Source organism: Heterostelium album, assembly GCF_000004825.1.
Source record: "Heterostelium album PN500 unplaced genomic scaffold PPL_scaffold11, whole genome shotgun sequence".
Lineage (NCBI taxonomy): Eukaryota > Evosea > Eumycetozoa > Acytosteliales > Acytosteliaceae > Heterostelium > Heterostelium album.
The window spans coordinates 1,255,642-1,282,552 of record NW_008805073.1 but is presented as its reverse complement, the minus strand read 5'-3'; the positions used below and the strand labels follow the sequence as shown (position 1 = coordinate 1,282,552).

General features: G+C 32.9%; 6 protein-coding genes and 2 non-coding genes across 8 annotated transcripts; 4 read left to right on the top strand and 4 right to left on the bottom strand.

The window, feature by feature from the left end:
- Positions 1–324: 324 nt before the first annotated feature.
- PPL_09878 (Eukaryotic translation initiation factor 5A) lies at positions 325–2,546 on the top strand (the record flags this gene model as incomplete). Its single annotated transcript, XM_020580665.1, has 6 exons — positions 325–390; positions 475–657; positions 729–928; positions 1,478–1,665; positions 1,687–1,881; positions 2,410–2,546. The coding sequence occupies 6 exons, from the start codon at positions 325–327 to the stop codon at positions 2,544–2,546; spliced, it is 969 nt and encodes a 322-aa protein (XP_020429252.1).
- Positions 2,547–2,927: 381 nt separating this feature from the next.
- PPL_09877 (uncharacterized protein) lies at positions 2,928–4,547 on the top strand (the record flags this gene model as incomplete). The annotated part of the gene is made up of 3 exons (XM_020580664.1): positions 2,928–3,935; positions 3,995–4,449; positions 4,499–4,547. The coding sequence occupies 3 exons, from the start codon at positions 2,928–2,930 to the stop codon at positions 4,545–4,547; spliced, it is 1,512 nt and encodes a 503-aa protein (XP_020429251.1).
- Positions 4,548–4,768: 221 nt separating this feature from the next.
- On the top strand, positions 4,769–12,672 carry PPL_09876 (uncharacterized protein; the record flags this gene model as incomplete). Its single annotated transcript, XM_020580663.1, has 6 exons — positions 4,769–5,163; positions 5,296–5,809; positions 5,908–6,129; positions 6,196–7,689; positions 7,766–12,339; positions 12,426–12,672. The coding sequence occupies 6 exons, from the start codon at positions 4,769–4,771 to the stop codon at positions 12,670–12,672; spliced, it is 7,446 nt and encodes a 2,481-aa protein (XP_020429250.1).
- A 543-nt stretch (positions 12,673–13,215) lies between these two features.
- Positions 13,216–14,378, bottom strand: PPL_09874 (uncharacterized protein; the record flags this gene model as incomplete). Its single annotated transcript, XM_020580662.1, has 2 exons — positions 13,216–13,404; positions 14,142–14,378. 2 exons carry the CDS (start codon positions 14,376–14,378, stop codon positions 13,216–13,218), a joined length of 426 nt encoding a protein of 141 aa, XP_020429249.1.
- On the bottom strand, positions 13,679–13,749 carry PPL_09875. Its single transcript has one exon. It is a non-coding gene; the product is annotated as a tRNA-Pro (tRNA).
- A 259-nt stretch (positions 14,379–14,637) lies between the features above and the next one.
- PPL_09872 (uncharacterized protein) lies at positions 14,638–17,991 on the top strand (the record flags this gene model as incomplete). Its single annotated transcript, XM_020580661.1, has 8 exons — positions 14,638–14,661; positions 15,165–15,226; positions 15,390–15,433; positions 17,241–17,278; positions 17,328–17,505; positions 17,577–17,660; positions 17,734–17,775; positions 17,822–17,991. 8 exons carry the CDS (start codon positions 14,638–14,640, stop codon positions 17,989–17,991), a joined length of 642 nt encoding a protein of 213 aa, XP_020429248.1.
- On the bottom strand, positions 16,645–16,715 carry PPL_09873. Its single transcript has one exon. It is a non-coding gene; the product is annotated as a tRNA-Glu (tRNA).
- Positions 17,992–18,119: 128 nt separating the features above from the next.
- On the bottom strand, positions 18,120–26,507 carry fslQ (G-protein-coupled receptor family protein; the record flags this gene model as incomplete). Its single annotated transcript, XM_020580660.1, has 18 exons — positions 18,120–18,596; positions 18,674–18,913; positions 19,131–19,282; positions 19,348–19,818; positions 19,882–20,058; positions 20,121–20,199; positions 20,693–20,713; positions 21,811–22,068; positions 22,191–22,273; positions 22,346–22,449; positions 22,518–22,914; positions 22,985–23,126; positions 23,221–24,358; positions 24,407–24,660; positions 24,749–25,117; positions 25,207–25,321; positions 25,420–25,614; positions 25,717–26,507. The coding sequence occupies 18 exons, from the start codon at positions 26,505–26,507 to the stop codon at positions 18,120–18,122; spliced, it is 5,463 nt and encodes a 1,820-aa protein (XP_020429247.1).
- Positions 26,508–26,911: the final 404 nt, after the last annotated feature.

Genomic DNA, 26,911 nt, shown 5'->3' with positions numbered 1-26,911 from the left:
ATAAGAATCTAACCAATAGTTTCCAAAATTTTTATCAGTATCATATTGAAATTTCTTCCTCACATTTTCACTTTGCGGTACAATCAAAATTTTTTGAAATTTAGAGAAGCCAAAAAAAACAAATTAAATTTTTTGTCACATAAAATGTATTCTTATCATTTTCCCTGTTTTAATTTTCATGGGGAGAAAATATATCTATATATATTTTGTTAACATATTCAAAACTCAAACAAACAAACAAATATTCAATACAAATAATTAATTTTAATAAACTTTTTTTAGTTTTATTTTTACAATCCTACTCTTTTAATTTCAAAAACAACCATGACTGTCGAGTCTATCGCATCACTAACTACCCCAATGCAAGCGTCACAGCTTAGAATTGGAAAGGTTTGTATTAATATTTAAAAAAATAAAAAAACAATATTAACTAATAAATTATTTTTTAAACATTTTTTTTTTTTTAATAACTAGTATTGTCTCTTTCAACAACACCCTTGTAAAGTTGTTGATATGTCCTCATCAGGTACCGGAAAACATGGAAAATGTAAGATCCACTTTGTTGGAATCGACATCTTCACCGGTAAGAGATACGAGCACAGCATTAGCTCAGTCAAGAATTTGGAATCTCCAACTGTAGATGTATTTGAATATCAAGTAAGTTTTAACAAAGTTGTTTATTTGTAATTTATTTATTAATATATTTATTCTATTTTTTTCATAAATAGTTGATTAATATCGAAGATGAATTTTTATCTCTTTTGGATTTGAAATCTGGAACAATCAGAAATGATTTGAAGTTACCAGTAGCCCAGGAGCTCCGTCAGAAAATCATCAAACTTTTCGATGACTCTGCGGAGATAACACTCTCTGTTATTTCCTCTATGGGTCAAGAAGAAGTAATCTCCTACAAGCAATTGGATGGATTGTAAATGCCCGTGGTAAGGGTGGGGTCAACTTGCATTCTTATGCGAGGGATGACCCCTCCTCTCCATGGGAGGTGATAAATTGATTTCAAATTGTTTTGTATATATATTTATTTATATTCTTTTTAATAATCTTCAATAGTTTTTTTTCTAAAAAAAACAAAATTACAAAGAATTAAAAACAAAAAAAACCAAAATATAATAATATATTAAAAACAAAACTACAAACAAATTTGAAATCAATCACCTTTTAGGAGAAAGGAATGCAAGAAGTGGACCTGTTATTTTTATTGATAGAGACGTCTCAATTGAAAAGGAGCCCTCTAATCAAAACAAAAATATAATAAAATACAATTATTTTTGTTCACTTTCTTTTCAAATATTTTAACAATTCAATGTTACTTTTTTTTTTTTTTGTTTCTTAAGAAAATTAGTTAACTATTTTATTTATTAATATTTATCTATTATTATTATTATTATTCAATTATTGTTAATCTATCACTTTTATTGTTGTTAAAGATAGTTGAAAATATAGATAAAATATGTTTTAGTTTAGTTTGTAAAAGATTGTTTGAAGAACGTGATAAATATCTATATTTTAATACCGGTCATATAAATATCCTTCATCAAATAGAGAAAGAAGATGAAGAAGTAGTAAAAAATAGATATTATAATGGAATATTCAAATTGAAATCATATCAATCATTAATAAAAAGATCATTCAATCAAAATAGTAATAGTAAACCAAATATCACTTAAGTTTGTTTCGAAGAAAAAGAAGAAGATATTTTCGATTTGAATGAATACGATGAAGATGATTTAAAGAATCTCTATCGAATGATATCGAATTCAAATGTGTTCAGCCTCAAAGGAATATCAAGTTTACCAAGTGCATTGCCAATGAATCTGACATCGATAAAATTTGGTCCAGAGTTCGATGAGCCATTTTTGGCAGGTTATTATCCACCAACTAGTTCTTTGGATATATACACAAGATATTGTTATATTCTATACATAAACATTTTGATCAGTTAAAAGTTTGTACCTTTGATCAAGATCACCAGCATCATCACAATATTCAGCTATTGAATGATATCGAATGTTATGTGATTGTTTGAAATAGTTAAGATTGTCGTCTTTGAACTGACTTTCATTTGTTAAAAATCAAATAAAACCCCACACTTGACCAGACATAGCAAAAATAGTGTCCTGCGGTCGCCACAAACTTTTTTTCATGCAAAAAAAAAAAAATGTGTGAACAGCAAGTGGTTCGCTATGTTGGTTTTTTTTTGTTTTTCTCACTAGCTTTAATTGACTTTTAACATTTAGAGTGATTGTGTATAATTGTGATCTTTTTTAATAACTCTGTGTACAAAGATATTTCATTATAGTTTTTATTCTTAAGAGGTAGTTTTATAAAGATTATTTGATATTGATTATCTTTTATATATGGTTGAGCGTCCACTCAAAAAACATTGAATAGAATTTTTGTGGTGTAAATTGAAATCTGCTGAGTTAGGTCTCTATAGGATTCAAGACACCAAGGAATTCTTGATCGAAGTTGTATTGTATATAGAAGTAACTATTCAATCAATTGTTGAACAATTAAATAAAAAGTAAAAATAATTTGGTTTTCGGAACATGCATGAGGTTCAAAGTGTTTCGGATTAATTCGTTACACCACCAAATCATGATTTAATTTTTATCCAAAAATAAAAAACAAGACTTTAAAAAAAAAAATATCAAAAAAAAAAAAAATAATAATTATTTTTTAAATTAAAAAAAACTGAAGATACATATACAATACACATACGATTTTTTATAACATTTATAAGATTATTGTATTGTATATAAAATAATATATAAACTACTATTTGTTGTGTTTCTAATCATTTTATATTTATATATATATACATTATAATTAGTAGTATAAAAGTGATAAAAGATCATATACAATTAATAGATAAATTAGAAACTTATCTATTAAAACAAACAGAATAGATGTCATCTATAAGTAGTAACAGTAGTGGTGGTGGTAATAATAATAATAATAATAGTAATAGTAATGGAGTACAACAACAACAAACTGCTACTTCCTCTCCTGCTTCTGCTGCTGCTACTGTTCAACAACAACAACAACAACTTATAAAGACAAGTATTGTCAGTGGAAAATTGGAGATTGACGATGTCGTACTTAAGGATACCTATGTACTGAGAAACCTGAAGGTGCAATCGCAGGTCGACTATCCACTCACGGTTAGTCTGCGAAGTGATTTGGCACAGATTGCATTCCAGTCGACCAACGAGAATCTACAGGACACAGAGACAGAGGTACCGGTGCAGGACGATGACTTTAACCAGTTGTTTAACGAGGTCAATGTCATCGATCAACTCGAACTGCTACCTCTACAAACCAAGAACATCGTCATGTCATTCCGACCATCGCTACTACTCTCTGACCACCAGCTACTACACCAGAATCAATCCGATCCAACAACCGGTAACAACGTTGGATTTAATAACTATTTCGAAGTTAAAGGAAAGATATTCTTTAGTTGTAATCCAACAACAACAATAACAGCAACAGATAATAATCAAGATAAACAACAGCAACAACAACAACAACAATTGGTAGTTGATGTAGTAACTAGAATATGTCGTTCACAGATAAAAGTAGATTTAAATGAGATCATTTTCGATGATTGTATAGTTGGATCATCTTATATTAAGGATTTGACGATTTGGAATCGATCGGAGATGCCACTGGTGTTCTCTATCTATTGTAAAGAAAAGATTATTAGTTTATTTCAATTCACCGATGTTACGGGACTGCCTCTAGCCACTGAGAATCAGGTAGTACCCAGCTACTCATCAATGTCAATGAGAATAGTATTCAAACCAAACGCTGCAGGCCAATCCACCTACAAATTCAAACTAGAAAACAAAAACGATTCCTCCAACTATGAACTTATAGTAATACATTCAACTGTTACTTCTGAACAACAAACTGTAAGTGTTTATTATACTAAAGAATTTAAACAAAAACAACTAACATTATAAACCTTTAGGAATTGATTCAAGTTAGTACAAATTCATTTGATATGGGAGATTGTTATAGTGATGAACCGACTTATGGTACTTTTACGGTGAAGAATATCTCTGAGGATGCTGTTGAGATCAACTTTAGTAGTGATCTTGTCGATGAGGTATCGTTTATGTTGCACGAGGAAGAGGTGGAAAGTACCAGCAGCTCTGGTAGTAAGAAGAAGAAGAAATTGGAGAATATGGCAATTGGTGACCATCGAGATGCAGAGCAGCAACAACAACAGGAGAAAGACGCCGCATACCATGGACGATCGTCACGTACTCATCAAGAGTCGAATGAGGTCATCGATGAGCTAACACTCAATCCAGGATCGGAGCGTGTCATTCAAATTAAATACTGTCCGAAATCACTGTTTTCGCTGGCCAGTGATCCACGTGCGCTACGACTGAACAACAAGACATTCCGTCTCCTCCTAAAGTATGGAAAATCGTTAAAGTCTACGAAACCAAAGAATAAAACCATCAAGGTGTCCAGTCGTGTCTGTACTTCACTCATTCAGATTCCATCGGAGATGAATCTTGGCGATTGTACGGTTGGCCAGACACTCTCGCCCATGGTACACATTGTCAATCTCTCGGATTTGCCTGCGCAGATCTCAGTGCGTTACCAGTCGAAAGTCATTGCGTTCAAGGATCACCAGATTCACATCCCACCGAAGCAGGCATTCGATCTGCCGATGGACTATCTGCCACGTAAGAACAACCCAGAGTACCGCAAACAGATCACCTTTATCAACATGAAGAACACTGCCAACGACCAGTATCTAGAGGTGCGCGCCAACAACGTCGATGAACAATCGATGTCGGTGCACTCGCGTTACTACCTCTTGGAAACACCGTTCTCGCGAAACTACATTGATTTCGACGAGCTCATTGTCAATTGTCCGTCGATGCGATCGTTCAACATCAAGAATATCTCGAAATCGAAACTCACCATCAACCTCAGCACATCACTGCCCGACGAAATCAAACTCTACAAAGAGAATATCGGTGATCTCAGTGCCATTCCAACGCAACACCAACTCACCAAACAATCGTTGGTTCACGACTACATTACAAAGTTCTTTGATGGCGAGGAGATCGATCCGCTCGGCTCGAAAACCTATAGTAATCGCAAGGTTGGCAATTCTCAGTATCTGGATCTCGCCATGCCCAAAGTCAACAAGCAGTCGGCTGCATCGTCGTCGACACCGACGCTTCCACAGCCACCGACACCATCGGTAGCTTCGTCGCTCTCCAAGAAAAAGTCATACCAACTGGACAGCCAGAACACCTCGAATGCATCGTCTGCCACCAACTCGCGAACCAACTCGCGTGCCAGTTCGCCTACACTCGAAGTGCAGCTCGACAAACAGTTGCACATCTACGAAGACAGTCTGGATAGCGACGTCAACTCTACATCGCTGCAACTCGACAGTGCATCGTCGTACGGCACACCAAACATGAGTAACTTTGCACTCTCCCAATTGGTACCATCGTTTGAAGATAACACGCTGCCGCTGTTCACCGACTTTGAATCGGAAACCAACTACATTCAATCGCAAATCGAAAAGTACAAACGATTGGAAATCATCGTACAATCCGGTCAATTGGTAGCAGCAAAGAACATTGAACTTGCACAAAACGAAGAGATCACCATCTACATTGTATTTATTGTACTCGATTCAAAGAGACCTTGGTTAGGTGGTAAACTAAAGAATATGGAAGCAAAGTTATTTATTGGTTTGGATAAATTGGATGATAAACCACTTATTGGTACACCAACAAGAGAATTAAATGTATGTTACATTGGCTAATTATGATTAATAATTATTAAACTAAAACTAATCATAATAATAACAAATCAATTCATTTCAATTCATTCATCTTTTTCTAGATAAGTACAAAAGTATGTAAATCAATGATGGATCTTGCACAGAGAAATATCAATTTTGGAAATATCATTCAATATGACTATAGAACAAAGACATTGTTGATACATAATCTTACACAAGTACCATTGGTATATCGTATCAAAAAGTCTGGTTCTATTACCTCTGGTAATCTTAATATTGCAAATGTTGATAGAATGGGTATTATTAGACCATTTAGAAAGAGAGTAAGTAGTTTTATTTATTCATTTTAAATAATAAGAAAACTAATTTTATAATATTGTATTGTTTAGGAAGTACAATTTGTATTTAAACCAACATTCTCTGGTATTTTCGATGAGAAATTGATTATAGAGAATATTTATGATAGTAATAATAATCAGATCGTTCACATCAAGGCAAACGTTAAGAAACCACGTCATTTCTTCTTGAATACTTTGGATATCGATTTCGGTGTTTGCATGATCAAAGGCAAATCGATCACCAAGAGAATCACAGTGACCAACACCTCCAATCAGAAGCGTATCTTTAAGATCATCGATGATTCCCCGAGTTCCTTTGAGAGTTGTTTGAATAAGCTATTCTTCAAGTTGGAGGAACGTTCTGCAATGTCCGTTTCCAAAGAGACCGAGGTGGAGATTGATGCACTCGAGCGAAAGCTAAAGATCTGTCGTCGAAAAGGACAACACGAGAAAGCACTGAAGATCAACATGCAGATCGAAAAGCTGAGAAACAGTGGTAATCCATCGGTTGCAGCTGTTCCTGTTAGTAGAGCTACTTCACCTGCCATCGAGTCGGAAGTAGCTGATGGATCTGTACTCTCACCAATGCACTCTATCTCTGGAAATGGCGAGATCGGCGGCGGTAATGTTGAAAAAGTAGATGCTTCACTTTTAAACAACTCTGCTCCACCTAAACCAGCAGCAAAGATTGGTGATAGTTCAATCACTTTTGAAGTGGATGGTGGTGGAATTCAAAATATCTTGGTGTATTTCGCACCGATTCCCAAGCCTGGACGTAGACAGTGGTATGGAAAGGAAGATGGAATTGGATCTATTCTTGTCTACGAATCAAAGAATAGCGATGTCACAAAGAAGATCAACTATAATGCAACGATTTGTTTCGATGAGGAGACCTATCGTCAGAACATCTCACAGGCACAACTAGCAGATGACGCAGGTGTAGGTGGCCACCACCAAGCCGGCAGTGGTAGCATCAAGTCACCAATCTCCAATGTCATGACGAGTCCAACCACTTCGCCCAAATCATCGACTATTATCACCTCGACAGCAACTCTAATCAAACCAACCGCTAAACTAGCTGCACAACCAACGGTGATGACCATATCACCACCGAAACTCGACCTTGGAGAGGTACGTGTCTACGAGGATATTGTATTCCGTTTCACACTCGCCAATCATACAGGACATCGTGTCAACTATGATCTCTCTTTGATGGTGCCATCTACATCTTCAACTTCAGGAGGCAACTCGGTTAAATGTCCGATTACTCTCAAGGAGAAGCAAGGTGTCATCGAACCATACGGACGTCGTACACTGGAAGCTGTCTGTCAACCACAAGTTCCAGGCAAACAAACACACACCATCTTGGTTAAATCTAGCAACTACGAAGGAACCATCCAAGTATCACTCAGTCCCAGACCTCCACAATATGTATTATTCCCTGATTTACCATCATCACAAATCCTGGATTTCGGTGATTGCTACTATGACAAATCAAAGAAATTCTCAAAGACCTCTTCATTTAGATTAGATAATTTATCACATGTAAGTTGTTTTATTTTTATAATTATTTTTACTACCAAACATATTCACTTATTAATAACAATTTATATATTTCTAGAAATCATTGTATATCAGTGTAAAATCTAATCTTTCAATGCAAATATTTGTATTCCAAGATGAAAAGTTTACAAAACCAGCTGATAATATATTTTTGAAAGGCTACGAGAAAACAGTTGTCTATATTTGTTTGCAACCAAGTATGACCTCTGAGAATTATATCGATGGTCACTGCAGAGAGTTGGTCGGTGGTATTAGAATCAAGGTTCACGATACCGAACATAGTATGCTCTATGAGAATACCATAAAGTTTACTGCAATCGTTGGAAAGAGTATTATAAGAGTTGGTAAGACTCTTATCGATCTCGGTTCAACTAGTAATCTTGGTGAGGTGGTCAGTGGTAGTTTCAATATAAGCAACCTCACTACTCTGTTGCCATTGAAATACACGATGACACCTTCAAAGAATTTGAAACTCTCAAAGACTGAAGGTACTCTAGATGGTGCAGAAGTCTCGCATGGTCTCTCGAAAGAACGTATCTATTTCACTTTGCACACCAATGTCTATGGATTGTACGAAGAGAAGGTCACCATTGCCAATCTCTCTTGTCCAGGACAGAAACTAGAGGTCAACATCCGGTTGTTGGTGGATGACGCTTCACTCCTAACTAATCTACCGCTCAACTCTAATAGTTGTGATATTTTGAAGTTGGAAGATGTCTATGTGGCACCGGTTCAGTCTGCAGTGATTCTGGAGGAAGCTCGTCGTACCACAGACTTTATTATTTCACAAGGTTATACCAAGACAGGAACTCAATACACTCTGCTGAATCCATTCACCATGAGAAACTATCTCAAGTACGACATTCGTATCTATCCCAAGTGTAATATCAATATCATGTTGTTCCTACACGAACCATCGATTGAAGAACTACCGACATCCAATGTGAATAATGTTGCCGCTGACAAACGTAGATCTATGCGTCTCTGTGGAAAACCATTCGTACTCACCAACGACCAAAAGATTATCGTCTACCCTCATCCACCGGAACCGGAATCACTCTTGACACCCAAGAAAAAGTCATTACTATGGAAAGGAAGAAAAGTTCAATTCCAAGGTACTTTGGTTTTCGAACGTTCCGATACCACTCACTATCCAATCGGTCCTGGTGAAGGTAAGACACACATCAGTAAGCTCGTTACAATCAATGGATCGTATTGTATGTCTCTGGGTGCTCTAACCGAGGAGAGTGTCGATATTGGACGTATTGGATATGAGAATAGTTGGAAGGAAGTTGTTATCATGATCGAAGTTCAGAATCTTTCAGAGATACCACTTCACATTAGAGCGTTACCACTTCCATCGAAATCAATTAAATTCACCAATTTGTCAGCACTTTCAGGTTCGTCTATGCTGAGCGCACCGCCAAGCGCTGCCAACAGCACAACCAACTCCACCGATATGCTGCTAAAGAGAGATCAACAAGTTGTTTCACCAGGAATCAATAGCTCTACATCTATCTCTGGAAGTGGAGGACTTCAATCCAATCTTATTAATGCATCGACTGGATCGTCATCATCCTCTTCGATCTTTGATCAAGACGGTTATTTCGAAATCAATGAATCAGAGTCTCGTCAAATCTCAATCTCACTCGATCCAAAGAAGATAGAACAACAAACAGCTGGTCCACTCACTCTACCGATTCTCTTTGAAAATATCTACAATCATAATAACCCATTGAAATTCAACATTAATCTGCATCATACTCTTCGTGTCATTTCTTTTGGTCGTTTGGTCGAAGGTGAATTCGTACTACCAAACATTCATCATCCACCAATTCCAGGCACCAGTTCTCAAGCAGATGAATGGTTTACCATTGAAAATACATCAAACAAAGTACTAAAGATCAATGTTGATATCGACTTGCTACCAAACATCCAAGAGTTGATCACTGTAGAAGTAGTTCATAAATCATCGAATGCACCAATTCCAAGTTTCTCGTTGCGTCCATCAGAGTTGATCGAAGTGAGACTACGTGCCAAACCACGTCCCGATTCTAGATTGAAAGAACAATTCGATCAGATTTCACCATTCGGTAAGATCTGTATCAATACCAATCTTTACCCGGTGGAAGTGATACCAATACGTGGAACTATCGTTGCCGGTCAAACATTTTCACTCTCTGTAGCAAAACTCAACTTTAATTCCATGGCAAGAATTACCAATACCGATGGTACAGAAGAACAGATCCTACAGTCATCGCTCACCGATTACTTTAAGATTCGTAATCTCTCTACTCATTTCCCAATGAAATTCGCTGTTGAACCAATATTTGTGGGTGGAGCATCCAACTTCCCTGCAAACATCAAGATTTCGCCAGCAGATGGTGAAATCCAACCGAATGAATCATTACCAATTGATATCAATGTTGAGTTACCCAACGAAGATATGCCACCAAGCAGTACATTCCAAGTACAAGTTACAGCACTCGATACTTTCAACAAGGAAACTCAAAAGCTTGCTGTCAATATTCTAGGTGGAAATAAACCTATTTCATCGCCAACTGTAAACTCCTCTCAAGTCTCTTCAAGTACACCAACATCATCCTCTAGCTCATCATCGACCACCTCTACAGACCCATCAACACCTCACGTCACCACCCAGTCGTTATCCACTCAGGTATCATCACCATTGACACTTCCACAAACTCAAATCAATACTCAACTTCCACCATATCAACTACAACAACAACAACAACAATCTCAATCTCAATCTCAATCAACACCTCCACAACAAACCACACCACAACCTAATTTACCACAACGTATTTCATTAAAAGGATGTACACCTATTCCAAAGAGTAAGAATTGTTATGAAATCAATTTAAATCAACAAGAATATACCACTGGTAACGTACAATGGGAGATTACATTGGAGAATATAAGTGCTGGTAAATCAGTTGAATACTATATCTTTACAACCAAACAATCGGATGAACAATGGTTGGGTATGAGTAGAAACAGTGGAAAGATTGAAGCACACGGTCGTCATAATATCACTCTTACATTCTCTACCAAACGAATGGATATGTATTCTGCGTATCTCATAGTTGAGAATAAGAATAATCCAAGTGATCAAAAGACTATTCATATTACAATGGATGTTGTTGCCAAGCAAAACACTCACTACAAAGTTTGGGTGGATGGACGTCAAGAAGACTCGCCTTCTATCAATCTCGGTGATGTATTCTACAATACAACTTACACTGATCGTTCATTCATAATTGCCAATACATCATCTATGCCTTTGGATTTCATATTGACAACAAGTCTATTGCCAACCGATTGTACAGAAGTTTGCTTCTCGCTGAGCAGATCGTATCTTCGTTCTTTCAATACATTGTATGTCGCTGCCAATTCATCGGTTAAAGTCTACATCTTTTTCCATCCTTCATTTGCAACGGTGACCGACGATCAAAATGTTGTTCAAAAGGATATCAAGATCTTTGTAAACTGTCGTTTGATTCGTGACTTCCAGACTGTAATCAACTTACAAGCTACCTGTAGACATCCACAAATTAGATTATCAGATTACAACACTGTATTTATTGGTCGTGTATCAATGAAAGATAGTTCAACTGTAGTAGCTCAACAACAAACTTCACCAAATACATTCTCACCTTTGGAAAATTCACTGGAATCATCATCATCAACAGCAATACCCTCTGAATCCAATGCAATTGTATCCGCAACATCAACATCCACTTCATCAAAGATTAAAAAGTCGTTTGAAGCCAGTTCATCATTGCTGTTAACAAGCACATCTAGTTCTCTAAAGTCCTCTGCCGTCAGCGGTAACGTTAATCCTTCGATCAAGAAATCAGTGGTTGATATCGACTTTGAGAGTGAAAGTCGTGATATCTCTATTTACAACAACTTTGCACAAGCCGATCTACATTACTGTGTTCGTTCCAACTTGATGTTCTTTATTGTCGACTGTGTTGAGAGTGGTATTATCTCTGCCGGTGAATCAACAACCATCTCTATTCATCCAAATATTCAAGCGATCCTCGAGAATTCCAACTTGCTCTTGAAAGAAAAGTACTTTGAGGAACATATCATCGTTTACAATAGAAATAGACTCAGCGAGAAGCATGTTATTTCACTTCGTATCACAATCGGTAATCTCACTGCATTCTCTACATCGTCTGGTCTCAAGGGTGGTTATCACTATAGAAATCTAGAGTACATCATCACCAAATTCAATAGAAAATTCAAGAAATTCTGGTTCAGAGTACTATCAATTCAACAACAGGCTGCTGCTACTGCTGCCGCTGCTGCTGCTGCCAACTCTGCAAGTGGTAATGTAACAACATCTCCAACAACCACCGCTGCTGAACAACAACAAACCAATACCACCAACACAACAACCATTTCATCACCACCAAATGATTCAACAAATGAAGATATCAAATCAATAGAGAAACTCAAGGAATTAATTGAAATCGGTAGTAAAAATGAAAGATATCCACAAATGGTATTCGATCTACAACATATCACCAATGAATTGATTCTATTTGGTTTAAAGAAACAAGTTGGACAATTAACATCTCATTTAGCAAGTTTATTCTATTGGTAAGTTTTAAATTGATTATGTTAAAAAACAAAACCAATAATATCTAACTAAACACTTTTCATTTTCCTACTAATTGTGAATACAGTAATTTATTCAAACAAAACATATTCAAATTAACATCATCAGAGGCAAAGATAACCGCATTAAAGTCAACAGCAATCGTTCAATGTTGTATTAATAGTTTGGGTGAATTCCTAAGTTATTTCCCAGAGAAGAGAGAGGATCTTTTAGAGCTTCGCAACCTACAGGATCAAATTTCAAAGACAAATTCTACAACTATTTTAAATAATGAAGATGATGATACAAGTGATGACGATTCCAATACGAATTGATCAATCTACATTTGTTTAACATACTTGGAATAAAGATAGTTAATATTAACTAAAATATACATTGTACAATCCTATTGATGCTTTAACTACATCTACAATGGATATGAATCAGAAGATAAGAAACTACTTCATTTGAGTATATGTGAAACATTTTTGATAACTCTTGTGATTCTTACTACAGTCAAAAACACTCTACCACTTGAGTTAAAGTCAGAGGATGATTTTTAGGTTGAAATATCATTATCCAAAGTATTTAAACTTGATCAGTAAACAAATCGCTAGTTTCTGTTTTGAATTATATTTATAGAATTACCAGAAAACACGATTAAAGTGCTCAATTCAATTCGACGGTCCTATTCTTACTACTGTCCATTTCACCCATTTTTTTGTTTTTTTTGTTATTTTGTTCTTCACCCATTTACTTCTGCTATCGTACATTCGTTATTCGACGAACTTATTATGTTCAATCAATATCTAAAAAAACCAATTGGTTACACAAACTGTAACCAATGGGTTTTCCCGCTATGCCAAAAGGGAAGTTAACTAATTATCATCTGCTCCACAAGCATCACACAGATGAACCTTCTTACATACTCCCCCTGTTACAAAGAACCCTCTTAACTTTGGAACAGCAGCAAAGACAGAGATTTTCAGATTTACGGGGTTTTTCAGATTGCGGGAATCGAACCCAAGTCGATCGAGGATGCTACCAATGTAACAAGATGGATTTATCTAGAATAAATCAGAGTATTGTATATAATACAATCAAAGAGAGAACACTTGAGAGTTCAGATTAATAATTGTCTTTTTTTAATGCATTGAATATTAGTTATACATACCTTGAGAGTTCAGATTAATAATTGTGACTCTCAAGGTTTCGTGTGAATTGTTTATATAGTTCGATATTCTGATTTCTTGGAATTCTTGATTATTTCTGGAAATGGATTCCTTACACAAACCATTACCGCAAGCGGTGTCCTTTTATTTACCATTAGGATAAAAGTTGGGGCTCCACCGGGAATCGAACCCAGACCACTACCACCCAAAGGTAGTATTGTACCATTCAACTATGGAGCCTTATATGAAGTTCACCAAAAAATTTTAATTATCTATCTTGTAATTATCCCTATAGGTCATTCAAGAAGAAAACATAGAACAGATACTATATTCCCCCTTCTTATTAATTAGTTTATTGCAATAAAACCCGCAGTACAATTAATAAACAATATTAAGTATGGTTTCTTTTTTAATTATAACTAATTAAGCTTAGTATTTTTTATTTATAATTTCAATCCACTAAATTGATAAAATTCATCTGCAAGCTTCTTTTGACCACTATGATATCATAAATTATCGGTATTGAGAAGAAATATATTCGAGTGAAAGTTTGTTTGATCGCACAATAAAAAATAGTCGATCTACTATTTTTTTATGTATCGTTAATTATTTTGTTCTCTCTTCCATTGTACATGTTTTTCTTTCAGGCAATGACCACAAGGTCTGTATCCATTTGCTAAAGCCTCCTCTTCTGATTTAAAGAAAACTCTGTTTTCCACCTTCATTCGTTTTCCAGATGAGCATGTAAGTAAACCATAGATCTTTGCTTTTTTGTAGCCACCTAAAGTAATCTCACCACTCCTAATGAGAGGACCAATAATTTTCTTTCTTTCTTCAACTGTTTTTCCTAAATCAATATGATGTATCATTTTGATTCTAAGTAAGAATATCAACAACCTATTCATATTTGCAACAAAATAAATGTTTATTTTTTTAAAAGAGAAGAAAAAAAACCAATTTCCAAGAAAAATCTTTAAAATTAATGAAATAAAAAATTATTACATAAAAAATATTTATCATTCTTTTTACTAAAGTGTATGGATTGTTGATAGTGTTTTTTTCACTTTGCAGTTTATTATGATATTTATGTTGTTTTTTTTGTGCTACCCAAATTTTGATGATGTTGAAATGTGCGTTGGTGTTCAAAATTTAGTATGTTTTTTTAAGCTTTTTGAAATGCAGCGCATTCATACCAATAAAATAAAATATTTTACCATTACCATATGTACAAAATATGATTTATTCAAATATATAAATATCAATTTATAAAAAACAAAAGGAAAGATAAAAGGAAATAAAAAGAAAGAGAAAAAAAAAGTTATAAATTGAAAATGTCATAATTATAATAATTATTTAAGAAATTATGATGACAAGTGTGATACATATTTATTAATTTTAATGATTCTTTATTATTTTGTTCTTAATTCCCTTACAGCGAAATCGCAGTATGATTCTACGAAGACAACTCAAGCAAATCCAAACCAAGTTGGTGACAAACTATGTTGCAGCAACCTATCTGGAAAATGAATATGTGAAAAGACTGGTATTCAGAGTGGATAATGTAGGATTTGATCCACACAGCCCAAAGATGTGCTCTCTACCAACTGAGGAGCTATCCTGAACCTCCTATCAAAAAGTTTTTTTTTTTTAGTAAGGAATCTGAGTGTGGTAACCCGCAAAAACATACACTTGACTCAACACACTCTCAACTAAACAAGTTATAGATTGATGACAACTTAATCTTCTCAACTAAGTCAAATATTTTTTAAAACTAACAACATCAACTATAAAAGCAACTGGGAACTATCTTTGTTTCTGTAAGTTTTTTTTTAAAACTTAAAGAATCTCAATTGTTCTCTCTGTTTTCTCTCCTTTCATAGTAACTGTCTCACTAGAATAGACCTATCAGTAGTTGAGTCTTACTGTATACTGTCATATCTAGCTACTGTCTTACAACCATCCTTTTGGTTTTTTTTTTTTTTTTTTTTTTCAAAAAAGATTTGTTGACTCAATATCAGTCAACAAATTGCAGGTATTGATATTAACCTGCTAGTTGGTGTTTTAAATTATATATACATTCTCACACAGGCCGTGAGAAATAGCCAATAAAATATTATTATTATTATTATTGTTTATAGTTATTATTAATAAGTTGAGTAGTATAAGGATAGAATAGAACTAACAGTAGCTGCGTGTTGATGAACAACAGTATAAAGTGGTGGCACGTAGTTGGAAGGATTTAGATTCCAATCAGATTTAAATTTACGCGTTATTGCAGAGCAATCGACAGTGATTCCTTGGGAGATAGAATTAGCGATTGTGAAGTTAAGCTTGTGGTAATTGGCATCGATTAATTTGGTGTAATGGGTGACTGCTCTCTTGACGGTATTTTCCAGTTCAGTGAAGGTGTCACCACAGAACTCACTGACATGACCAGTGCGCTTGTGGTTGATGGGGATGGTGTGAGAGTACAGCCGGAATATGCTTTTACGTAGCATAGGCGCTTTGACCTTGGATATATGCAGGAACTGAGATTGGAGAACCAAAGAGTGACCAATCTGGATGGTTAGTTGACCTTCAGTACCGCGGACTCGGGGGGTACTTATGGTTGAATAGGACAGAATAGATTTCCTTCAGAGTAAGGAGACTGCCATCATCAGCAAGGATGAGATTGCCTGGTGTGACTCTGGAGTGGAAACAATAGTAGAAGTGATTGTTTCTAAAATCCATCCAAGACGAATGGAACAGTTTTGAAGGATGGTGAAGAAGTTGGATTAGTAAATTTTTTGGCACAATCAAGCATGGATGACCAAGTTTTGAAGTAGCCAAATGAGTTGCTTCTACTTAACAACAGGAATCTATTAAAAACCCATATCTTATAAGCAGCAGAACGAAGAGATAGATCCCACAAATTCAGACCACCATCATTCCAGTGAAAGCAAGACCTGTCCAAAGACATCAAAGCGGTGAACTTGGCTTTGGCATCAGGTGCACTGGTGAAGGTTCATCTGTGTGATGTTTGTGGAGCAGATGATAATTAGTTAACTTCCCTTTTGGCATAGCGGGAAAACCCATTGGTTACAAATAGTTGGCTGACCTCAGGACGCATGCGGACAAAAAATTTATAAAATTGACCTCCCTATCCGGGAATCGAACCCGGGGTTTCAGTGTGAAAGACTAATGTGTTACCACTACACCAATAAGGAATTGGGATAAAATTTAATATTTTTAAAATATTTATAACTTTCTTACGTCAATAAAAAATCTGTAAAATTATTGTTTTAAGAATCTCTAAAGTTTCAAAATAATAATACCATAATTTATCATTCTTTTCAACCTATTCATTCATTTTTATTTGACAATAAACTAAATCAATCAGATCAACTTAATCATCAGATAATTTATTAATTAACACCAAAGTAACACATTATTTAGAATGAAATCACATTCATAATTTTGTGATAAAAATTATCTTTCTTTTATTGCTTATTCGGGGGTGTGTAACTTTTTAAAAAAACTTTAGATGATTTTCATTGTTTATATGAACCCCAATACTATGCATTTTCATTCACGACAATGAACATTGATTTTGTTTTTAATATTTATCATATGATTATGTTTACTATCAATATTTATATGAAACCATTTCATTTTTAGTGATATTAGTAATAAATCCTTAAAGATGAACAAAAAAAGTTTTTTAGTTTTAGTTTTACTATTATTAAATATAGTATCATCAACTCTATCAAACCCTGTTGCTGTTGAAGATGTATGTAATATATAAAGAAAAGAATATTATTATTTTTATTAATTAAAAGAATAAATTACAGGCAGAGTTGACACCTTTGGAAAAGTTGCTTGTTGATCAAATGATTGCTATGAGAGATATCAACAAAATTCTCAAGAGTGGACTAACCCTTCAAGAAAAACAAAAAGAAATTCAAAAAATTCAAAGTATTGTTCCAATCAATAATGGTGGAGGTGGATTTGCATCTGGTAAATATTTTTAGACTAATAAAAAATAAATAAAAATACTAATATATTTTAATACTTCAAAAAAAAAAAAGGTTTAATTACTGGTGAGAATTTAGGTGGTGGTTTTTTGTCTGGATTGATTTCTGGTTTACTAGCTGGATTTATTAGTTCTGGAGGTATGAAAAACAATATATATAGAATTTATAATATTAATATACATATTTTAATTCTATTTTTTTTTTTTTTTAGGTGGTTTTATGGCTAATCCAAATTGGACTGGTGCTTACTCTGGTAACTAACTACAGCACCTCATCTGGAAATAATCAACAATGGAGAGGAACCAATGGATACTTGGGACCATCGACTGGTTCAGTAGGAGGTCAATATGCAAGCGGTGATCCTTCTGGTTACTACTCGGGTCAAAATTCAAACGCAGGATACCAAAATGGAGTCTCCAATGCATATTTTGGAGGAGGACAAGGTGTTCCAGGTGTAGTTATTGCATAAATAATTTTAACAAAAATCTATTTTTTTTTTTCAATGAACAAAATTAATTGGTTCATGTACCAAAAAAAAAAAAAAAAAAAAAAAACTTATGATAAATAAATAAAAATCTTAAAATCTATCTATTATTTTTAAACAGTATCGTCCTCCCGATTAGGTTTATTATTATGATCTAAACTATTTATATCATTGCTTGGCTGGACTACTATATTTGAATTATTAAAATAACTATTATCATTAGATTCATTATTGTTATTATTTGATTCATCTTGGGAAACAACTACGGTTGTTGATAGATTATCCAATTCTACTTCAGGATTATTTCCAAAGTCTTCATCTAAAATATTGGTTCTACTAGTTTCCAATCTATGTTGATTCATGATTTGTACGACTCTTTCTTTTCTACGAATTGCCGTCAACCATTCTCCACTGTTTCCAGTGAGTACACCACTTCCACTCGATGCTCCGGTGGTTACACTGGTGGTTACTTTTCCTGTTGATGATGTAGTGGTTGAAGTCAATGACCAGTTATTCTTTAAGATAAGGAATTTATTAACCACAGCAATAACAACCTTTGAAGTTTTAACCATTTTCTTATTTCCAGGGTCCTATAGTTAGTTTATTAGAAATTAAAAATATATTAATATAAAAATTATAGATTATATTAAATTATTGATCTACTTACAATAACCAAACAAACAAACTGAATAATACCTAAACCACCAAATGTTATAGCAGTAATATATCTAATTGCAAAATCTGGTATATATATTGGACAAACTGAAGGATCTTTTTGATTACTTGCAATACAAAGAATCCAGTTTTTAATTATTTCAATATAAACTTTTGATCTATTATTCATAAAGAATAAATAGAAACAAATGAATGCAGAGATAATCAAGATATAAATCATCAAGAGAATCATCTTTATATTAAAATAAATCATTTTTTTATCTTTTTTTATAATAAAAAAAAAAAAAAAAAAAAAAGTTAATATTAATCAAAAAAAAAAAAAAAAAAAAGATAGCTAACTTTACATACCTTTGACAACGAAATAAATCTTAAAAAATTCTAATCAATGAAACAACCATACAAAAAGTAATGATTAAAAGACAAATCCAAACAGGAACCAAGAAACATACGTATTGCCAAACACCTCCATCTACGTTCATAATCCAACATGAGGTTGTACTTACAACAGAACCAACTTTTTTGAAAAAAATTGGTAAAACAGTGAGAAATATAGCTAGAATCCATAAACCAATTCTAAAAAATTTAAATCTCTTAATTGTTTCTATAATGATAAAATGATTAATTTAAAATGTAAGGAAATGATCAAAACAATTAATTGTTACTTACTAATATATGAAGAACTATAGAAATCATAAGATACCATTGTCCACCAAAATAAAATGGTTAGACCACCTAAATGGTAAAAGAAATGACCAAAAGCACAATCGACATCGGTCCACGCATATTTGTAACGTCCAGGATCACTTGAACACTCGAAATTCTTTTTAGTTGCTTGGATAAAGTATGCCAAATTGATAAAGAGTGTTCCGCAAGCGAAATAAATAATAATTTCCATACGATAGGTAATCTCGGTTGGTATAACTGTAAAAAAGAGAATAGTGAGAATCGATCCAATGAGAGAGACTACTCCTATGGCATGCGATGTTTTGGTATAGATATCATCATATTTCTTTTCGAATCCCATCAATGGACATGGTAATGCGCATCCATTGTCATCTACAAAACTATAAACCATATTCTTTCTTTTATCTGGTTCTACATAAACCAAAGGTTTTAAACAACCTAATTTTGGTTGAGCTTTTTTTAAAATATAAATTAATATCTAATATAATAGTAAAAAATCTTTTTAAAAATATTTACTTGAATTTGATTCACTCCTACATTCAACAGGTGTTGACCAAGGACCACCATAAGCTGAAGTATCAAAAATGGTATAAGTATCTACAAATGATGGTGTTCCATCGTTATTTGTTGTATCGCAACTGAATGCTACACCAAAGCTTTGGAAAGGGAAAAAGCATGTTTCGTTTGTACTAACTAATAGAGGGAAAAAAAATGTTTAATAAATTTAAATAATAGAAATCTAAGTTGTTACTTACTACAAGTAGACATGCACGTTGATGAAGGTAAATTAATTATTGGATTCGTGTTATTAAAAGTATTGCAAGCTCTATATGTCTAAACACGATAAATATTAGTAACAAAAAATTTAAGCTTTTAATTTAATTTATTTTAATGATATTTACTAATAAACATGTTAGAGGTATAGCTCTATCTTGGCAGGTTTGTGGAAGAAGTCGTAAAAGACCAATAGCATCGGTTGCATTTTTTTCGAGAGCAGTTTGGTTTACACCACTCGGTAAATAAATATAGTCATATGTAAGATAGGTTTTACAAATAGAATTTTGATCTAGGGTTTCGCACTTTGAACCAAAATCGATTGTATATGATTTTACAAAGTTAAAATTAAGAAATACAAAAGAAAAAATAAATATTATAAATAATCTAGAGGATATAAAACTACATCTATTTTTTAAACTATACATTTTCTGAAAATGTTATTGAAATATTAATAATAAAATAAAAATAATAAATAAAAATAAAAAATAAAAAATAAAAAAACTAAACTATTTAAATTTCTGCTACTATTTTCTTAAAAACTATAAATTACTATTATCTTTCTTGAAATATTCTAAGTATAAATAAATTATTATATATCAATTATATAAATAATTTCTAAATATGTTATATAAAAACATTGAGTAAATCAAAATGATGGTAGGTTTGATGATGTTGGCTTTTGTTTGGACAAACAACTTGTTAGTTTTAATCCAATCATAAAATTGCAAGAATTTAGTGGTATTGAATGTGTTGGAGTATCTATAAATCTTTCGTTTACAACATATTTATTTTTGTTGAAAAAAACTATGCGTGGAAATGGTGTTCTCTCACAGCATGATAATTTCTTTTCTATTTTAAAATCATTGGAAAACAAAAGTTTAAATGATTTTGTTATTGATCGATTCCCCCAGAAACGACACCCCCCTGCCACTGTAAAAAGAGATTTTCAATGGTTTGCAAACAAAAAAAAAAAAAACAAAAAAAAAACCGTGCCTTGTGTGGATCTAATGAGAAAAACTACTTCCCCAACAAAAAAAAGCATAAAACAAATCTAATCAAATGAAAAACAAAAAAAAAATAAAAAAAATTCCAACTTCAAGTTGATGGCAACTTGCTGCAGATGACCAAAAAACAAAAATAAAAATATAAAAATAAAATGATCATACCATTACTTTTTTTTTTTTTTTTGCACAAATAAAAATAGTGGTATCTGGCTGATCATTCAACACAAATTAACCAAAAATAGTTCAAAGTTGCCCATTTTCAACATTGTCAGGGATCGAATTTTTCAAAAGATGTTCGCACACTGATTTTTGCAACTTAGTATGAAGATATAAATTTTCAGAGGACCAAAATCTGTATGCTATGTGATCAAAAAAGACTGTTAATCAAAAACGTGCAAACTTACTGAGAAATTGTGTTTTATTTGTGTTTATTCATGCTTAGCTATTCCTATTCCGTTTCAACTTTTTATTATTTTTGAATGATCATGTTTTGTTTTGATTTGTGGAGAGTAATTTAATTGCTGCGATAGAGAAAACAACTCAGCTACGCAAAATCTATTTATTTATTATTTAAACACAATTCACAAATTGTTTCTAATAATGTGGTTGTTCTATTTAGGAAATCATTGATTTTTAAGTCTAGATATTCTAGATTCTGTATGACTTTGAGTATTCTGATTTGACAGTCTTCAGGGAGACATAGAAATTGGGCAAGCATCTCACCGTCCAACACATTGCGCATCATTGACATCTCTGATCGGTAGCAAAGGTGGTCGTTTGACAGTAGTGGTGCAGTCAGCTTGAATTCACAGAGGCGACGCTGTAGCTCTAGCAACAAATCATAATCTTTGGTGTTATTGATTTTAGAGATCATGTGAACACCACCCAATCCACCTCCAACAATTAAACGATTATTATCAATCTATTGAAAAATAAATATCAAAGAGTTAGTAGTCAACCAAACAAACCAATCAACTCTACAGTTAATCTCAATGTTTACATTGTTCGAAATTTCATAGATTAATTAATTAATAGTTTACTTACTCTATGTAGTTTTGTACAAGATTCTTTTATACTGAAATTGGCTATAGTATCTAAAGTTGTATTTCTATCTTCATTGGATGGATCTATAATATTAATGAGCGCTTCAAGTTAGTAGCTAGATGTCAAAGTAGTATCGATACAATTTAATATCATACCAGAGTTATCATGTAGTACTGATATATTACCAAATATGTCTACAATAACATATTCATCGGGCGATAAAAATAAACAACTAGAAGTAAGCATTGGTGTTTGTTGACTTTTAAATATAGGGTAGTAAATATATATTAAAATTTAGTTGTCTATCGTCATCATCTTGTTACATACTATTTTAACTTGCCAAGTGTGTCTGGTTGATTGTTAAGAGATTGAGTATATCGGTAGACTTTTAAACCAGTGTTTTGTGTTCCAACCATTATTCTATTGTTTTGGTAGGCAAGGTCTACTGCTGACGCCAAAGACGGTATCATCTGAACGCCAGTGATAGTATTCTCTAAAGTCATTATCTTTGTATCTTTCTCTGTCGATATGATATATTTGTCATTCTCAAGCGGTGTCATCGAATATATAGGACTTGTAGTTTCAATAGATTCTGTCTCGCCAGTGTATTCATTGGCAGTGGTATCTTGTTTCTTTTTCAAATACGTTAAATACAATATACCTCTATTGGCTTTAACTTGATCTATTTCACCACCAAATGCTATAATATTCTTTGATTGCCAATCTGGTTTAAAATAAAACACAAATTATTAACATACACTAGTTACAACTAATCAAAGATATATATTACTTACAAATTAAGAATCTAATTTCTTTTAATTTATGTTGATATTTGTAGTAGGTAGTTTGATTATCTATATCTCTCAAAACAATGTAATCTTCATATAGAATAGCATTTATATTATAATCCTGTAGATAGATTACTCTCTTTGGGTTCTATGCAGTGTATTAAAATAAATCAATAAATTAGTAGATATAATTAATGATGATGATATATAGAGCATATATGATTATTGTTCTTATTACTTACATCTTCACTGCTATTATTATTATTATTATTATTATTATTATTATTATTATTATTATTATTATCAGTTGATTGTAGAGGTGAGATAAGAACACTCTTTGTTAGGTCAACAGAGAGTAGTCCAACACCGATTTGTGGTTTGGTGAATATGATTGTATTACTATCGCTTTTCAATATTGCACTGGATGCACCATCGAAAGCAACCTTTGAAATGATAGGATGTGTCTTCTTGAATGTCAGATAGTACATCTTTTCTTCACTGATTACGAGTGCACCTTGGTCATTGTCATACGGGCAACTAATCAAAACGTGTACTCTTGAGAATTGCTTGGAGTACATAGATGAACTGAATGGATCGGCCAACAGATTATCCCATTCCCAACGCAATAGATAACCATCTTTCAAACCAGCGATGATCTTTAAATGAGTGTCACTTCTATCACCAAGCCTAACCAGTTTTATAGAATGAGGAATACCAGAGAGTTCACCGACACTATATAATATATCTAGAGGTGAAGTAACAGCAGCAACTGATGCAGTAGCAGTAGTAGCAGTAGACGACTGGTGTTGTCCACCAAGTGAAATAACATGTATCTCTCTATTCCATGTACCAACAAACAGTAGATTGGAAACGATCGATCTCTCTTGGTTGGTACATTGTTTCAGTGTTCCGGGGTGTACTATCTCAATGATGGATATGGCACTTTCGAATGTCTTGGTTGCGATCAGTTGGAATGTCGATTGCCGGTCGATACGTAGATACACTATGGTATTAGAGTTGTTTCCAAACAATATGATATCGCTGTCTCTCGATGTGCAATCGATGATGTGACCAATGTCCAAATGGTTGTCGGCTGGCATCCAATCGATGTGTCTCGAAAAGTCGGGCGATATCCATCGCACTCTCTGTGAGGTACACTGCAGATATCCAGCGCCTGCACCGACCTGATTACTATAGACCGTCGATTCATTCAAAATGAATCCAGATTCCTCGGAATACTCATCGATGTTGCACACATCACTCAACCTAAATACCATCGTAATATTAGAGTATCTCTCACAGCCAACTACAATCAATGAACTATTCTTTAGTTGGGTATTATTACTCTGAATAGGATAGTTCCAAATCTCAGATAGTTCACTATTAATAAGATACATTAATTAATTTGTTGTTAGTATATATATATACTTTAAAGTTACCTCTTTGTTTAAACAATAAAACATTTGATATACATACAATTGAATTTGAATATAACCAAGAAATGATTGTGGAATACAATATTCTAGTGAGTAGAGCTGACCAACAGTGTTACCACCACCACAACACATCAGTAGTGACGTCGAATCTTGAAGTACACTCGATGGTTTTATACAAAGATCGACAATCGGTGAATAGTTTAGTATTGTACTATCAGTACTACTTAATGTACCATCTTTTTCCATCTATTATTGATCAAAACATCAGAATAGTAATTAGTTTAAAATAATCTTAGACTAAGGCTGAACATATTAAATAGTTATTAATAGTTACTTTAAATATACCACCATCACAAATATCACCGGTTGTCATTATATGATCGTTTCCAAGATTTAATAAATGTTGAATTGGATTCACCTCCTTTAGCAATGTAATCTCATTGTTTAGATCCACTCTAAACAATGTACCATTATCACTTGATAATAGTAAATATGGTTCATTATCAATATCTATCATATTTTCATTATTATTATTATTATTATTATTTAACCATATAAATGATGTTATTAATTCAGAATCAACACCCATTGTAGATATCGATTGATTGTTATTGTTATTTCGATTGAAGAGTGATGTGTTTGATATCTGTTTTAATGTAGAGTTGAGAATATCCAATTCCATCTTTATTATTCTTTCATCTCTCTGTGTATTATTAATAAATATACAAAATAATATATATATTGGTTAGTAACTAAACTTATAAGTAAATATTTACACTTAACGATACAAACATTAATTAAATAGAATTGTGTAGTGGATTGTGGAATAGATATAAATTTATATGGACGTATTTCACTCGATATCAAAGTAGCGATAGAAGTAGCATTGGAATTCTTATAGTCGTATCTATATATATGAATTTTTGATTCATTGCTTTAAGATTTATGACTTTATTAATATAATCATATTATACATAGTTAGAGTTATAGTTATCTTTAACATACATAGTATCAATAGTAACTTGTAAATATATAAAGTTTGAATTACTATCAGAATCTAAGAATCCCAATGTACTTATGAATCCATTCAATTTGATATCTATTCGCTTTGAGAATATTTCATATTTGTTGGAAAGATCATTCTGTACAGGTAGTATCGATATGTTGTTCTTATATGCAGAGATTGCTATGATTCTATTACTAAAAATAAAACAAACAAACAAACAAACAAACATTGATTGAGATAATGTTAATTAAAATGCAAATAAATAGGTTAATCAGTTGTTTAAACAACATACTTACCATGAAGAAACAATGATTTGTTTGCCTAGATCTTTAGCATTGAATTGATTCTGTTGCGAAGACGATGATGATGAGTGTAAAGGTGATGGTGAATTGGGTGGTGCAAGGAATAGCTGTTGGACGGCAACTAGTTGTTGATATTTCTCTGACCAAGAGAGCACAGATAGATAACCAGAGTCAGAGGTCATCAGTAACATATCTCTATTTCTAAAGCTTGCATCGATATAGATATTCGGTTCCAACTCGAATCTCTGTTGATTTAGTTGTGAATTTACAGATAATGGTTGTGGTTTCTTAATTGGTGATAGTAATTTAATTGGTTTAATTATACTCTTTGTTGGTGTTGTTGAAGAAGATGATGATGTACTACTACTTGTAGTTGTTATTGATGTTTGTTGCTGCTGCTGCTGTTGTTGTTGTTGTTGTTGTTGTAAATAAGAAGATGAAGATAGAACAGCAATGGATTTAGGTATTGAGAATAAATAAGTTTCATCTTGTAGTTTAAGATTGGTAGAGTGTATATTGAATTGGTAGATCTCCAAGTATGATCCTTTTAGTAATATAATATCTTTATTATTATTACTATCATTATTATAAGTAAGAGAAGAGGATGATGTAGTATTTCTAAGTCTTGCTGTTGTACAATGTGTTATGGTACATGGTTTAGAAATATTTTTACAATAGTAAAAGGATGACCTATTGTTGTTGTTATTGCCAACATTTTCTAAAGAAGGTGAGTTATTACCACTACTACTATTACTACTACTACTATTATTTAAAGATTCATTCATTTCACTTTGAGTATTAATAAATAACTATATTTGGTAGGTAATTAACAAAAAACACAAAAGCTTTTGTGTTTGGACGAATGTAATGGTTTTTTTTGCCACCACAAACAGGACAGGTGTTTTGAACTTCAAAGTATTTTAGATTTAATATCTTTTTTAATTAAAATAAAGATACGATTAGTTTAATATTTAATTTTTTCTAATTATTTATGTTTATAACAAAAATTATAATAGAACACCTATTCTTTATTGAGTTGAATCACGACGCAATGGTAGAGAATAACTACATTAATCATATGTAGTGATTTCTGTTAGAATTATTTTATTTCTTTTTGAAGTTATAAACAATAGATCTACTTGAACTTCTAATTTAAGTGCACCTAGTTGATAAAAACTTAGATATAGAT